The sequence below is a fragment of the Oncorhynchus clarkii genome, chromosome 12 (assembly GCF_045791955.1).
Source record: "Oncorhynchus clarkii lewisi isolate Uvic-CL-2024 chromosome 12, UVic_Ocla_1.0, whole genome shotgun sequence".
Lineage (NCBI taxonomy): Eukaryota > Metazoa > Chordata > Actinopteri > Salmoniformes > Salmonidae > Oncorhynchus > Oncorhynchus clarkii.
The window spans coordinates 47,947,942-47,964,979 of NC_092158.1; the positions used below are offsets into that span (position 1 = coordinate 47,947,942).

The 17,038-nt window shown below is 42.4% G+C and overlaps 1 protein-coding gene across 3 annotated transcripts in view; it reads right to left on the reverse strand.

Annotated features, from left to right (window-relative positions):
- LOC139420760 (transmembrane protein 132E-like) overlaps nt 1-17,038 on the reverse strand; it is a 367,970-nt gene that overhangs the window by 30,975 nt on the left and 319,957 nt on the right. For all 3 annotated transcript variants that reach the window (XM_071170969.1, XM_071170970.1, XM_071170968.1), the window contains exons 5-7: nt 12,591-12,734; nt 5,454-5,659; nt 2,964-3,243 (exon numbers count right to left, since the gene is read on the reverse strand). In XM_071170969.1, the coding sequence (XP_071027070.1) occupies nt 2,964-3,243; nt 5,454-5,659; nt 12,591-12,734 (630 nt within the window). The remainder of the gene's footprint in view (nt 1-2,963; nt 3,244-5,453; nt 5,660-12,590; nt 12,735-17,038) is intronic.

Consider the following 17,038-nt stretch of genomic DNA (forward strand, 5'->3'; position numbering starts at 1 on the left):
ATATTAAAGCATTAGACCTCTCACTAAAGGCATCAGTCCTACAAAATGTATACTTAAATCCAAACTGCTTCTCTAGTAAATTGGTACGAATGTCTCATCCTATGTTCAAGAAGGGCCCATTTCCCTTTATTCAGATTACACCGGCCCACTTTCGATTGTTTGAAAAGGAAATAATCTCCAAAATATCTTTATTTTTTAAACAAGCCTTAGAAAGTTGGTTGCAATTTCAGTTTAATCCACCTGAAAAGACAGAACAAATAATACAACAAATATTGTGGTTAAATTCAAATATACTAATTGATAAAAAAAACAATTTTTCGAATACATTTTTAAAAAATGTATAATTTTTGTGAATGATGTCATAAATAGGACTGGTGCAGTTATGTCACACATGCAGCTAACACAGACATATAGAAATGTCTGCTCTACCCAAAATTACAACCAATTAATTGCAGCATTACCACAAAAAAATGGAAGAGGCAAGTAGAAGGGGAAAAAAGTAAGGAATTTGTATTTCGGCCCTGTATTAAAGAACATATGGTTAAAGAAATGGTTAAAGAAAAGTGTAATAAATAAAAACATATACCAATTTAATTTAAGGACCAAACAACTGACAGCTGTGCCATATAAATTGCAAAATATGCAACTAATAGAATGTTATACTTCCAGAGGCAGTTTGGAACTCAGGAGTGAGTGTTTCAACCGAGGATAGACAATTTTTACGCGTTACACACTTCAGTACTCGGCGGTCCTGTTCTGTGAGCTTGTGTGGCCTACCACGTCGCGACTGAGCCGTTGTTGCTCCTAGACGTTTCCACTTCCCAATAACAGCACTTACAATTGACTGGGGCAGCTCTAGCAGGGCATAATTTTGACGAACTGACTTGTTGGAAAGGTGGCATCCAATGATGGTGTCCTGTTGAAAGTCACTTAGCTTTTCAGTAAGGCCATTCTACTGGCAATGTTTGTCTATGGAGATTGCATGGCAGTGTGCTCAATTTTATACCCTTAAGCAACGGGTGTTGCTGAAATAGCCAATCCACTCATTTGAAGGGGTGTCCACATACTTGTGTATATATAGTGTATATCGACTAATTGTGTGATTAAGTAAGGTCTCTCACAACTGTGTAAACAATACAAAATTGGACTCCTACACCCTTTGTAGTGCCGTACTTTTAGCCAAATAAATAATTAGCTTTCCAAAAAAGAGAGAAGGAAGAATGGTGGAGAAGGCCAAAGCATACATTTCACAAAAGTGCTGTTCCGACCTTTAATTCGGGGTTCACAGCAAACTTGTGAAACCTATTGTTATTCTTAGATATCAAATTACACAAACCCTCATATCTGACACCCCATTTGACCTAAAGATGTGGAACTTTGTATGTAGGTGTCTTTCCTCATTTGTCCAAATAAGACTACATTTGGTATGCAGGCCCATGGTACATCTCTTAGTTGGTTAAAAGATGGCTTTTATGTATCCATTTAAATCCTTTATAAATCCACTTCACAATGGCCTATCGACTTGAAACGTTTTAGGGTCATCAAAGACATTACCATGATTAACCATGTTAAGTTTGGCATTGACATCTTAAAAAAAGAAAGAAACTATTCTGCCCAACAAAGGCAAAACGTAGCAACTACGTATTTTTTCTTCTTCCGGGAAAATCTGACTTAAAAGTTAATGGATTCTATTAAAATGTACCATGTTTCAAGTTAAACTGTAATTTGTTTGTATCCTGTGTAGTGAATGATTAGTTTAGGCTATGAAATTGTGTGTATGCTAATTTAGAAACCATGACCTAATCAGAGAAGAGGAAATTGCATAGGATCAGAGAGCAGGGTCAGGCCCAGAACAGAAGATAGACGAAGTGGGATCTGGCTAAACAAAGAGAGGAGCATGGACATTCCACGGGGGAGCCAGAGGGAAACTCATTGGGGTCATAAAATGTATAGCTGGTGAGGTGACAACTACAAGGGGAGAGTATGAAATGGGTTGTGAACTTTCTAAATGGATGCACTCAGCTGACTGTATCCTTGGAATTAAACACTTGAAACTTCTCTTGAGCTTTTGGTCTCAATTCCTTATTGCAAAGAGGTTGCAATTTCATTTTCTTTTAAACAAAGTATTTTTCTGTCTAGACAGACAGCAATTTATGATTCTCCATGATATATTCTGATCAACTGGCTTGATCTTGTGTCAGGAAAATAAATACCACATTAATCAGATAATATATCTGGCCATTACAACAGATCAAATATTTGAGTTACTTTGTTTTGCCTTTGTAGGGCAGTATTAACAATTCATGTTTGTTCTAGGCTACTCTTAATTTTCTAGGACAGACAGGTCCAGCAGTCCTTGTGCACCCTAAAATATGCTATAAACTTGAGATCTTTTGATTTCTCCCAGCCTTCTAAGCCATTGATCACTCAGGTTGGTAAAGCTGTTAACTGCACAGTGGGAGACTAGGCGGATGACCATATAGAGAACATTCCTATGCAGATGAAGCCATCTTTAAAAGGAAGGACGACCACAGACAGATCTCATTCATCATTTAATCCTCGTAGAGCATTCAATTACAAATACGAAATGGGTTTAAGTATTGAGGGAGAGTTATACTTTTCTCGCTTTCACATGTCCAGTTTGTCTAGGTCAGTGTGCATGAAGCAGAACATATCTTGTCTCGCACTCTCCAAGCGCTTCTGCATATTACATCTGCACTTTGGTCAAGTGTGATCCAAGCACTCTACATCAGTGTCAAGTTACTATTAGCCTCTAGGGCTCTAGCCTATAATGCTTTTGAGTGCAATAACATCAATTAAGGAAAAGAGACCATTGAAAAAAGCTATTTAATTTCTCAGACTTTGGAGACCTAGCCAAAGTTCTATAGCTTCAGCACAGTGAATACAATTGAAAGAAGCTACTTCACTTTTCAAACTCTGGAGAACTAGCCAAGGTTCAATACCTTCAGTACAGTGGACCCCAGCTCCAGGCCCACCAGCACAGTGCGGTCCACCAGCTCAGCTATCCTGGGGTCGACCACTTTCAGCGAGTCTTGCACCAGGTCGGTCACATCCACCTGCCAGTCGGGCCCCAGCATGGTGATGACCTGGTCGGTGCCCTCAGTGGAGGTGGTGTGGAACTGGGTCAGGACCTTGACCAGGGTGCGCTGGTACTGCAGGGTGCAGCCCCGACTCACTCGCCGGTCGTCCTCGTCGTCATCCACGTCACTGTCTCTGGCGCTCCTGATTGAGAGAGGGGGGTGACAAATGGTCAATGATGTTAGTATCAATACCGTAACCATGGTCAATATCGTTGCCGGTATCAGTTCCATTACCAGTGTCAATACCATTACCCATGTCAAAACCGTATCCAGTGTCAAAGTTTACAATAACAAAGGTGAACCACGTAAACATTTATTTGCTTTACTATTTACTAAACAGTTTCAGCAGTTTAATCATAACCTTTAATGATGCATGTTTACTTAATATGTTTGTGGAAGATGCTGTAGTGTAGTTAAATCCTGCATCCTGTTTCAGGAGATTATGTTATTAATAGCTTCTTATCATTATATAATTAACATCATAGCACTTGATGTGATGAGAGGCCCAACACTAATCCATATGGGGGACATTTGTTACAATGTCTGTTCCAATGTGCTCTTCGTGAGGGAAAAATCCTACAACCTGGCACAAAACTCCAAAGACGACCAATCAAGCAAGATTTGGACGTGTGCCTTCCATTCTTTCCTCAGCAGTCTGACATGCTGCCGGCATTCCCTAAATGCTAAAAAGCTCTCCTCTGTTTCCAAGGGTAATTAATCTTTGCTCTGACTTATCCTTTCAGATAACTTGAGAAGCAGGAGCGACAGCGAGCAGTCAGTGACTGACAAAGCATTTACCATCCATTGATTCCCGGAGCCCGCCTGAATAACAAGCAGGCCTGTCCTGTGTTCCCTAAAAGGTCTGACAATACTCGAACATGTATCACGTCCCCTGGCAGGCTGAAGCTAGACATTTTAAGGCTAAAATGTGCTGTTCCTCTTCTTGTACAACAAAGCCGCAATGGCAGTGGAGAGACAGACGAGAGTGTAGACGAGCGTTCAGTTAAGACTAGGTAAACATGAGAGAAAGCATGACTCTCTTCATTGAGTATCATGACTCTCTCACAGGTCAGAGAGAGTTTGCCAGGTTGAGCCTGTACCTAGAAATACATTTTTTTTCACACAGTGAAGTTTTTTTGTCCATGTTCTGACGACGTCGCAAACATTTAGGTAAGGGCTTAATGTTTTGCCAAAATGGCGTAATGACATTTGGTGATACAATTCTGTCCACATTCAAAAATAACCATAAAAAGCCTTCTGCAGTTATGTTTTTTTTCTATTCCCTACAAAATATGAATACATAGCAGTTAATGTAGTTCATGGTTTAGAAAATGTGAAACCCTAGCGGCCTATTTCCCAGACACTGATTAAGACTAGGATTAAGAACCATTCTCGATCGAAAATCTCTATTGAAATAGGTTTTTCAGCTAGATTTAATCAGTGTCTAGGAAACCGGCCCTAAGAACATGCAGTGAATTTATTTTCAGTCAGATGAAAATTGGCTTTAAGTCCTGTTCTCAGTCAAACTTCATAGTTTAGTTCAATTATTTAAGAGGGATAAGTGTGTCTATTTGAAACCATGGGCTGGTTTAAACTCTAATAAAACATGTGTGCACAGGCAGTAGCTGTGCTAAGATGCCTAAACATTGCTTAGGCAGGATCCCGTCCCTTGAACGACATTGTTGTGGAAAACTTAATCCAAACATCTAGGCAGTGACTATTTACAGTGTAGTAGTACATCTTTAAACAAGCAGCTGCAAAGGAGATCTGTCACTGATCAGTCTGGGAAGAACTCGGTTGCATGTCCCTCATATAGGACGGCAGGTAGCCTAGTGGTTAGAGCATTGGGTCAGTAACCGAAAGGTTGCTAGATCCCCGAGCTGACAAGGTAAAAATCTGTCATTCTGCCCCTGAACAAGGCAGCCAACCCACTGTTCCTAGGCCGTCATTGTAAATAAGAATTTGTTCTTAACTGACTTGCCTAGTTAAATAAAGGTTCAATAAAAATAAAATAATAAATATAGAAGGAAAATACAATTGATTGATAATACAATCATATTGGATACACAACGGTTTCTTTATACAAGCAACAGTCCCAGAACACAATGGCCTTGTGTTAGGGTGCAGACATAACGGGAGTCTATGAAATGCAGTTCATCGCAGAACAGAGCATAAACCTTGAGAAGTTATAACAGCTCATCCCAAATTCCACCACCACAACATGTCACATACGACTTAACATATACGATACATGACAGAGAATCTCAAATGTAATTCAAACTCAGTAAAAGAAACATCAGCTCGAAAACAGCAGTGCACTCCATGTTTAGTGTGTGGGCGAGTCCTTCCTACCTGCGGTCAGGAAGAATGGGTACCCTCCAGCCCTTGATGAAGCTCAGGTTGCTGTCGGACAGTTCCACTTGGAGGGGGAGTTTGGGCACCCACACGGTCAGCTCCAGGGGGGCACTGAGGTGCTCATAGCTGAAGATGACCCGGGCATTCATGGAGCCCCGTGTCTCTTTCCCGTTCACAAACACATAGTCACAATTCATGGACACCTGTGAAAGAGGTGATGAGTCAATAGTCATATGATAATGTATCTGCCATTGATATGGGTGATATAGTACAATATGGATGCAGGAGTGGCGTCAACCACCTACAGTGCATTCGGAATGTATTCAGACCACTTGACTTTTTCGACATTTTGTAACGTTACAGCCTTATTCTAAAATCGCTAAATTATATATATTTTTCCTCATCACTCTACACACAATACCATATAATGACAAAGCGAAAACAGGTTTTTCATAATGTTTGCAAATGTATTACTAATAAAAACTGAAATACCTTATTTACATAAGTATTCAGACCCTTTGCTATGAGACTCGAAATTGAGCACAGGTGCATCCTTTTTCCATTGATAATCCTTGAGATGTTTCTACAACTTTATTGGAGTCCACCTGTGGTAAATTCAATTGATTGGACATGATTTGGAAAGGCACCACCTGTGTCTACAAAGTCCCACAGTTGACAGGGCATGTCAGAGCAAAAACCAAACCATGAGGTCGAAGGAATTGTCCGTAAAGCTCTGGGACACGATTGTGTTGAGGCACAGATCTGGAGAAGGGCACCAAAAAAAATGTCTGCAGCATTGAACATCCCCAAGAACACCGTGGCCTTCGTCATTCTTAAATGATTTCGGAACAATCAAGACTCTTCCTAGAGCCGGTCACCCGGCCAAACTGAGCATACGGGGGAGAAATGCCTTGGACAGGGAGGTGACCAAGAACCCGATGGTCACTCTGACAGAGCTCCAGAGTTCCTCTGTGGAGATGGGAGAACCTTCTAGAAGGACAACCATCTCTGCAGCACTCCACCAATCAGGCCTTTATGATAGAGTGGCCAAACGGAAGCCAGGTTCACCTTCTAACAGACAACAACCCTCAGCTCACAGCCAAGACAATGCACGAGTGGCTTCGGGACAAATCTCTGAATGTCCTTGAGTGGCCTAGCCAGAACTTCAACCCAATCAAACATCTCTGGAGAGACCTAAAAACCTAAAAGAACTAAAAACAACTGTGCAGCAACGCTCCCCATCCAACCTGACAAAGCTTGAGAGGATCTGCAGAGAAGAATGGGAGAAACTCTGTGCCAAGCTTGCAACGTCATACCCAAAAGACTTGAGGGTGCAATTGCTGCCAAAGGTGCTTCAACAAAGTACTGAGTAAAGGGTCTGAATACTTATGTAAATGTGATCTGTTTTTTATTTTTAATATTGTAAAATAGGGAGTACACATATTCCTTTTTCCGCTTACAGAGTATGTGCAATGTGTACTATTTTTAGGTCGCAGTAATCCTCCTTTGTGAACGTTCCAATATTTTGCCACGAGGGGCTTTATTTTTGTAATTAGAAATAGCTGAGAACACAGTATAAACAACACTACTTGAGGGTTTTCTCCAATCTAATTTGCGTCTCTTGTTGAGTGGAAGAATTGGCTCTTAAGTACAACCTACTCAAAGCCTTTAAAAATCATTCATGGGGTGCATGCTCCCCCCCAACCCCACTCATCCCACCCACCACTATTTTCTGTGTTATGATCTACACACAATTATGTGGAGACACACTGCATAATATACTAACACAAGCTTTCAGGCAACATATAATTCATAGAATATGAAAGCTTAAATACACCAGGCACCCACAAAATTATGTTTATTTATTTTTTATCCAGCAGTCATTTGGCACAGAATTTCTCATAAATACCCATCCCTTAAATACTAAAATATTTACTGTAATAAATAGCAAGGTTTGCGTTTGCTTTTGGGATACCATCAATGATTTATCTGGCAGTCGGAGGCAGCTGACACTAATCAAAGGAGCTAATCTCTTACAAATGGAGGTTGGGATCGCCAGTCTTCTCAGTTCTGGGGATTCATCATATTGGGGGGACTGGGTAATAAAATACCCAGTTCATCCAGACAGGCCTCTCCACTCTGCAATCCATACAGGCCGGGTCGGAAGCCTTCAGCGAGAGTAAAGTATTTATCTTTCTTTCCCTTTTTCTGATCATTGGCGTATTCAGATCTACTATGAGACTTTGCCATCTTAAGCCACCTTTGTGTGAATAGGGATTTATATATTATATTTGTCTGCTGGAGATCTAGGATGACGGTTGGAATCAGTGTAATAGACTTTTGGCATACTGAATTATGACAATTAGGTTATTGCTTGCCAGAAGGACCAAGCACAGACCTTTCAGGGGCAGGTGCTCTGCCACACACACATTTTAAGCAAGTTAGTACACAGTGCTTCACTCTTTTTCCTGATTGACATCAGAAAAAGAGTGTGGGCTATCAGCTGATCATTGATGTTGATGATTGATGCAAATATGCTAGTTACAGGTGTTTTTGTTAGGGCAAATCAACTCTGACATTTTAAAGTGGGAAATTACAAACTTAAGAAGCCTTTTAAACCTTGAAAACACTACACAGAGTTTGCATTTCCTGCTCTGCACTAGAATTCTCAGTAAGAGTGATCAAATTAAGATACGACATCTGTAGCTTGCTCGATTTCTTTTACTGATTGTGATTAATCTTCAACGCTTGTATCAAATAATAACTTCATAATTTAATATTCATAATTGTCTAACTCGGGCCTCCCAAGTGGCGCAGCGGTCTAAGGCACTGCATCGGAGTGTTGAAGCGTCACTACAGTCTGGGGTTCGATCCCAGACTGTAGTGACAGCCGTGACTGGCTCCGACACATCGGTGTGGCTGGCTTCCGGGTTCAACCGAGCGGGTGTTACGAAGCAGCGCAACTTTGCGGGTCATAATTTGAAAGACGCATTACTCTATTTTCACCTCTCCCGAGTCCGTTGGAGAGTTGCAGCGATGAGACAAGATTGGATTGCAATTGGATATCACGAATTGGGGGTAAAATTACAACAACAATAAAAAACATAATAATTGTCTAACTCATGATATACGGCTGGCTAGAGGCTTGTGTAGATATTTTAGTATGATGGTTAGCTAGAGTGTAGACTACCTGTGTTGCTGCTGCCCTGACATACATGTACAACTCCCGACTGAAAAAGGGATGGAGTTGGATCGGAGGGTCATTGATGCAGTCGCTACTCTCTATGTCAGCCAACCAGACGGAATATTGATGATGATGTAGGTTAAATCAAGCGTTATCAAGTGTTAATCAAATGTTATGATGCTGTGGCAGTACACACTCGACCGATGACCACATCTCTCAAGCCATATGCCTTTTTGGATACCGGGTAAGCGCAATCGTCGTACAGGGCAGACTTGGAAAAAGGCGCAACTGGGCTCTGTACAGGGCTGATCAACAGGTGCAACCAACGGATGGGGTGGGGGGTGGTGAACTTGACAAAGTTACAACGAATTGCGGCGGGCAGTGGGTTCCGAACAACAATGAGAAACCTTTATACAAAAAAGTTTTTAGGAGAAAATTATACCACCACGTTGGAGACTAGGAGGGCAAAGGGGCATGTGTCTGCACTGTACAGAGCAAAGGACATACCTGCACCCCCACCCACAGACAGATAAGGTACAGTCATCCTCTGTACCAAAACCACCACAATGCACCCTCCACACCTGTGACCTACCACTCTAGGCCTCCACACCAGCCTCTCTATCACTCACTTTACGCCCTCGCTAACTGCACTAACCCAAACTATCCCAGCTCCTGCAGGCAGCTAATAAACTTGTCTGGCTAATTGTGAGTCAAAAGCTGTTAACGACTACAGGCTTCAGAAGGCCAGCGGGGGTCCGTGAAAGTGCTCTAATGCACAGAGCTGCGAGCTGCCGTCGCTACACAGCCCTCTAATATTCTGTGACACCTTCCATGGTGCCAGCAGATTGCCTGGGTGGGTTCAGGGCAAAGAAAGACAGGGTGGGCACTGCCCACTATGGTGGCATCCAGGCATCCAGTTTAAACCCACAAGCAGAGATGCAGGATCAAAAAGGATCACCACCCGCCTGCAGCACAGTATATCCACTTCGTTGAGGCGCATGCATGTGGAAAACAGAAGGTTGGTGGGGTGACCTGATAGTGCTTATTCTACTGAATAATGCGTATGGATCTAATGAGAAACAATGATCACCATTTAGTGATGCACATCCCGTGCTGGCCAGCCTCTGCTCACACTCAACAGGTGCCTCCAAACAGGATATAGGCCTGTAATGAGTTCCGTTTGATCGCATGAGCTGTTTCAATGTATGACAATAACTCATGCAGACTGTAGGCCAATCAATACCACCTGTTTGGTTCCTGGAGGTTCAGTATATGGCAAAATAAAACATAACCTGGGCAGTGTTCATTAGGACACAAAATAAAAATGCTTTAGAATGTTTTGCAAAATTAAAACAAAAAAAAAGTGTTTCCTGGTGGTGGTATTCGACGAGTTCAAGTAGTCCTTCTCTGTTTCAGTTTGGTTATTTTCGTTTGGGGCCTAATGAACACACCCCAGTTGTGTTACTGTTGCCCTGTATTCACCATTATGAAAACATACTTGAAGGTACAGTAAGATAATCAATAATCAATTATCTTTAATCGACAGAGGAGCACTTTGCGAAACACATCCCGTTTCATTGCTTTATCTATTCATACATTATTTCTGGGCCAGCAAGCTCCAATTGACTGGATTAAGTCCTCATTGTGAAGCTATCAACAATAATAAGACAACTTCTTCAAGACCTCTCATATACAATACCACAGCAGACAGCAAGGAGACAATACTGAAGACAGTATAACACTCAGGTGTACTTATCTCATTGCCTCACAAAGCCTTTCTTATATAAGCCTGGTCACTGGCTGAAGGTGAATGTGTCACAATGGTGTGAGAGTGCAGAATGGAGGAAACTGAGGACTTGGCTGGGCAAGGGTTGGATGACCACTGGCGTGGAAGAGGGTGCTCTGCCGCCACGCGCGCACACACACACAGCCCTGGGAGAAAGGATCAGCTGGGGGAGTCATGTCGTCTCCCGCTTGCTGACAAATCCCCAGCCCTCGCCTCCACTCGCCCAGCCTCCCCCTCTGCTTCCTGCCTTCTCCCCATACTGCCTCCCGTACTCGTGCACTCCTCCCACCCCAAACAACACAACATAAAACACCACAACAAACCCCAGTCTGAGCAGAGCACAGATGTATGGTTTAATAACAATCTTACTGTGCTCTCTCTCTCTCACACACAAACACCATCCACTGTACATTCAAATAGGATTGGGTTATCTGCCAGCGCTGACATATATCGTGGCCTATTTATTTCAAAGGGGGAAGAAACAAACAAACAAAGAAATAAACGCCTCAGCAAAGAGCATGAGCACCGTGTAACGTTTTCCAAAAGTTGGGTACAAAGCTTAAAAAAAACACCCGCTTTGTTAACAAAAAAAATCTGATAAATGTATCTGACGTCTACACATTTGCAATTCACAACCTATGTGCACATGGTCCGGCTTGGTTTATATAACAAGACGTTCTATATACGCTTTACTTATAGACCATGCAGAGCCTATTGTTTTGAGTGTTCCACAGACTCACCAAGGCTACACAAACACAATAATAAAATATAAGAGAATAGAGTCATCTGATAAGAATAGATCTGCATTAAGAGTGCGGTGTATGAATAATGGGAATAATGTGGCATCACAAAATGCAATGGGAAGAGCACACAACCACACAAACTAAGTGGGTTGTCTTTGTGAACCTTTCGTTCGTATTCTGTGGAGTGTTGTATAGAACTGTCAGGACTCATGTACATCTCGGCGTGAAGGGCTCATCTTGCATTAGCTTCTAAAGTTCAATGGCAGGGGCAGTGAACCAAAGTCCACTCAATAACACTGCGCTAATGCAGCTCGTCTTGAAACCATTCTAAACCTTATCACATACAGATTAATGGCAAAAAGTAATGCTTTTAATTCATGCTCTGGCATATAGATCCTAGTATTATCACACATATGAATGTCAGAATAAGATTAGGGGCTGTCTGTATTCTGTCTGTGTTTTACAGCTGATGCTTTTTCCTCTATTTATTCCGAACGAATTTGCATTATAATTATGCACTCCCCTTTAAATAATCCCACACGATAATCTCAAATGAACAAAAATGCATAAATCCACATAAAAACAATTGCCTATAATTTTTCTCTACATCACATGTATAATTTTCTCACATGTCCTGTAAGGTGTCGTAGTGCTGTCATCAAATGCGCTCGGAGAGAATCAACAAATACATTTGGATTCAATTTCAGAGGTTGCAGCCTCCTTTATCCAACTCTTTCTACAACAAAATGGGATTTACCAACGCTGTTTATGGGGTTTGCTTCTTTAATCCACAAATGGGAGTTGATGTTGCATACCCCAGCTGTGGCTCCCAATGGGCTAGAGTTGTGTTTGTGACTCATCCCAGGACACGTATCCTCACCTCCAGGTATCCTACTTGGCTAAGGTCAGGTCCCAAATGGCACCCTATTCCCTATTTAGTGCACTACTTCAGGGCCCATAGGGCTCTGGTCAAAAGTTGTGCACTATATAGGGCATTATCTGGCATTATCTGGCCTTGCACCAGATAATGCAGCTAGAGTAAACTAAGGTCTGGAGAAACTGTGGCAACCAGACTAGGCATCCTTCAGAGATATTACTGTGCTTTGTAGTCTATTGATTTTGGTGTACCAGTAAGACTATGAACATCCATTGATTCATCTGTGGGGGGTTCAAAAGCAACTGAGTCAAGAGCACATCATTATGGACAGCCATGTAAAGAGGTTTTGATGTTTGCATGATGGTATATTAAAGTGTGCTGCAGGCCCATTAGGGTGTGTACAAGTACGGTGGGATTCCATTTGGTAGCAGATGCATTACCAAGACAATATCTTTCCCATTCCCAAAAGTCCAAGGTATTCCAAAATCACAGTTGGGAAAGTTACTGGAATTGTGCAACCTACGAGGGAACTACTGTACCTTACCTTCACAATGTCTTCGTTAGAGGACTTGCACTCTACGAAGGATGATACATCAGTCACGACTCCACTCATTTCAATGGAGACCACTTTCACGGGAATGGCCACGGTTCGGCCAGTCAGTATCGCAGTGTTAATGATTTCGGTGTCCTGTAGAGTTTAAAGGAGAGAGGGAACAAACATGAAACAGTGTTAGATAGTGTTTATCGCACATTTATTTCACAGAGTACTACCAATATTAACTTTTCAAAAAGGAAGTCCAAAGAGTTCTGCTGGAAGCCATTCTCAGTGGTCGGCTTGGTTTGATTTGAAATGGGCCACCCCTTTTTGATACATTTCATCTCACGAGGTATGCATTTTCAAAAGATACACTGTAGAGGTGTCCTCAAATGTTCCAATGAACACTTTGAAAAGAAAATGAAGTGAGACAAGATAAAACATTTTTAGAATGCACAAAGAGAATAATGAACATCAATCACTGTGCAGGACACAGTTTTATGTTTTCCCCTTCACGCTGCAACTGTACGTTAGGGGAAAAAAGGCAAGACGTTCGCATTGACAATGTATGCAAAGTCATTTGAGTTGTGAAGTGAAACATTCATTCTTCATCAAGCGGATGGAAATATGAAAGAGAAGTGAAATGCCTAAGGAAATTATCTTTTCATAGCCCTGCAAAACATTATGTCGTCGTCAAAACCTTTTTGTCTGTCCTCATAATCTTGGTTACAGTTAGAGAATCTGCGTTATCATCTTATTTGCACTAAGGCGGCAAACAGTCTAGGGTCACTAATAGATGCCTGAAATCACAATGCTGGGGAATATACACTGAGTACACAAAATATTAAGAACACCTACTCTTTCCATGACATAGACTGACCAGGTGGATCCTTATTGATGTCACTTGTTAAATCCACTTCAATCAGTGTAGATGAAGGGGACGAGACAGAAGGACTTGAAAACCTTGAGATATTTGAGACATGGATTGTGTATATGTGCCATTCAGAGGGTAAATGGGCAAGACAAAAAATGTAAGTGCCTTTGAACGGGGAATGGTAGTAGGTGCCAGGCGCACCGGTTTGTGTCAAGAATGGTCCAGCACCTAAAAGACATCCAGTCAACTTAACACAACTGTGGAAAACATTGGAGTCAACATGGGCCAGCATCCCTGTGGAATGCTTTCAAAACCTTGTAGAGTCCATGCTCTGCTGAATTGAGGCTGTTCTGGGAAGGGGTGGGGAACTCAATATTAGGAAGGTGTCCATAATGTTTAGTATATTCAGTGTAAACTGACTTGAGAACTGATTATAAACAGAGCCAAGACCATCAGCAGATGTACACTTATTTTATGACTCCAGTGATATAGAAACAGCCAATTAAAATGCACACCGAGTCTTCAATTGGACGACTTTGAATTCATTATTTTGGCGGAATGAATGTGAGCTGTGCGGGGGTAATGAGTTAGGCTCTAATTTGTGTCCCTCGTGACCCTCTAGAGAAAACACAAATCATGTAAATGTGCCTTTGATTTCAATCAAAACACTATATTTAAATATCTGTTTTGTAGCCTCAGAGGCAAAACAGTATTACTTAACGTGGTGTAATAAAAAAAATGGCAGCATGTAAAATGCTAGTTATGTTGCACGGTCAGGTCCTGCCCAAATCAAATTAGCTGGTGCACTATTTGAACATTGATGCCATTCTACCTGCTGACACATGTATTCATAATACAATGTTTGCCAGACAATTATTCAGTGAGGAGAATGTGTAAACCTAGCCTCCCAGTTTCTTGCTAAAGAACAGCCACTCAGACGTAGACAAATGAAGGGATGGAGAAAATAGAGCCCAATAACTATTTTTCCTCACAACAAACCGCAACCGTAACAAGACGCCCCGTCCTCCATCATGTTTCTCATTTTCATGTGTCAAATGGTATTCTGCTGCATGGCTAATGTAAAAAATGTAAATAGGGGCCTGAGTATTTGCGGTGGCGGGTAGCGGTAGCTGCAGTGTCCGGTGTAATGAGTGAGAGTTTATCATGAACACAGTAAGGGGAGAGCTATCAATAACATGCAGGAGGCCATTTCAAAGTCATTACACCAAGGTTAACGCATTTAGGCACATGAAGAAAACTGTCAGCTAGTGTACACACAAGACATGACTGAGACAACTCTATCAGTTCAATACACGGCGGAAATGAAAACTGCATTATACTGCTACTGTAACATTGACTAGTATTGACTACTAGTTTAGCTTTGTTCATGTAAGCATTGTTGTTTTCGATTTATTCAATTAAAGAAGCAGGGTCCATTTGAAACCAAGTAACCAAATGACAAGCAATGAGAGAGCGAATTAAGGTTGGCAGCCCTCAGTTGTTGAGTTTTGACGAAGCCGATTAGCAAGCGAAACTCATCAAAGCCTCTGCTGCTTACTGTGCCCTAGCTCCTACTCCTCATGTAAATGATCAAAATGCAACGTCAGATGTGCCAGACATGTGGTGTGTGTGTGTGTGTGTGTGTGTGTGTGTGTGTGTGTGTGTGTCATGCGACTTTTTGCCATAGGGGCCTCGGCAAAGACGCTGTCATGTTTTATTCATCATCTGTTCGCTACTGCGGCAGCATGGCGCAGTGGTGGAGCCAACAACACAGTACCCCGCTATTCCCCTCCCTCCTCTCCTTTGCGCCCTCATCCCCCTCTCCTGCTCTCTCCACCTCCCCATCCCCCGTTTATGAGAAGCCCCTGAGAGGGCTCTTTGGCAGGGGGTGCTAATTGCGCCGAGAATGTGGCAACCAGGGGGACCTGGCTGGGGCCCTGACAGGACAAAAGTGATGGAGCCCGGCCTGATTTAACCACATTATCCTGGAAGATGATCTCTGCACTGTAAATTCACCCGCTTCCTTCCCTCCTCCTCCTCCCTCCCCAGCAACTGTCTCCCCACTCCCCTCCTCCCCAGTATTAGTGGCTCAGCTCTGCCTGGCATTGACTCTGCTTAGCAAAGCTTTTACTTCCTGGAAAACATTTTTTTTTCTCCTCTAGTTATTTTTCTCCACCTCTCCCTCTCTCGTTCATGCTAGAGCTAAATCAGAGAGGATATTAATTTTGCGCGCTTGGCGTGCCATGTTCTTCTCAGTCCCTCGCCTGTTACTCAAGATACAAAATGCATCTTTGTGTGTTTTTCCGGATTGCCTCATTCTGCTGTCTCCCAAATCCATGCAGAAAAAATATTAATGTGAGCATTCTGGTTTCTAACAAGCTAGCAGAGGATGTGTGCAGTGGTAAACACAACGTGCAGAGCCTCTTGTAGCTACTATTACTGTTACAATCATTTCACACAAAGAGACCTGGGATTATGTGGCATTGGATTCTGCCTAAGTCCCAAATGGCATGCTAATCCATGTAGTGCACTACCTTTGACCAGAGCCCTATGGGAATAGGGTGCTATTTTGGACACAGACTTGGTCTTTCCTCTATAGTACATGAATGAGAAACAGTGAAACACAGCAACTGAAATTGCATGAAATGGCACAGGTTTGTAGCCTGACGACTCACACTAAATTCTTCCGCTGCTCTGTCATTCACTACATTCTTTAGTCTTAGACTGTAATCATTGAAGTCGTTTGTGGTGACGAGGGGCATTGTACAAAACAAATTCATCAGCGATTGGATCGTCTCTAACCAGTACCAAAGCCAATGACGAATTTTCAACCTGCCGCTTTACCACGTTTGTAATGGCTCTGGCCCAACCCACTGATTTCTGGACCAATCAGATGGCCCTGAATGTGTTCACATTCAGTGAAGGGTCAGGGAGGTACTCAGATCCAGACTCATTGCGGAGAATAAACTAACATCCGTGGGAGTGGCAAAGCGTTTGGCCGGAGCAAGGAGTCTGGGTAGCCAGGCAAGCAGGTTGCCTCAGCTTTTGCTATTTTTTGCGATTCCCCATGCGTTGGCCTTCCGTGACTCTGACTCCTTTCAGCTGAACTCCTATCTTCATCACTCTGCCTGACCTCTCTAATAAAGCCCTTGAAGCACACCGTCATGTTTCGTGAATAGAGAGAGGTTTTCTTCCTCCTCGCTTAATAACCTCTGTAGTCGAGTGTGTAAAAAAAGTGTCTTCATCACCTGGGCACTTACTTCTCTGCAACTTGTGGCATTTTAAACCTATATAAATATATGCGGGGCTGAGAGAGCTAAGTATCGCTTTAACATTTGCCCAAGCAGCTGAATTTTAATAGCCTAATAATGAAGTCTCTCTCCCTGAGACTTTTCACGGGCTCCCTTCACCAAATAAAGGGAGGTGAAACTACACAGGAGGCGACTTGACCTTTCAGGACTGGCCCTCTGCCTTCCTATTACTTGATTAATGTCCCTCATTTCCACAAGCGGTGTTTACGGCTTACTAATTGCCCCTTTTCATGAGATAGGAGTGGAGGCGCCAGACAGACTCTTCGCATGGT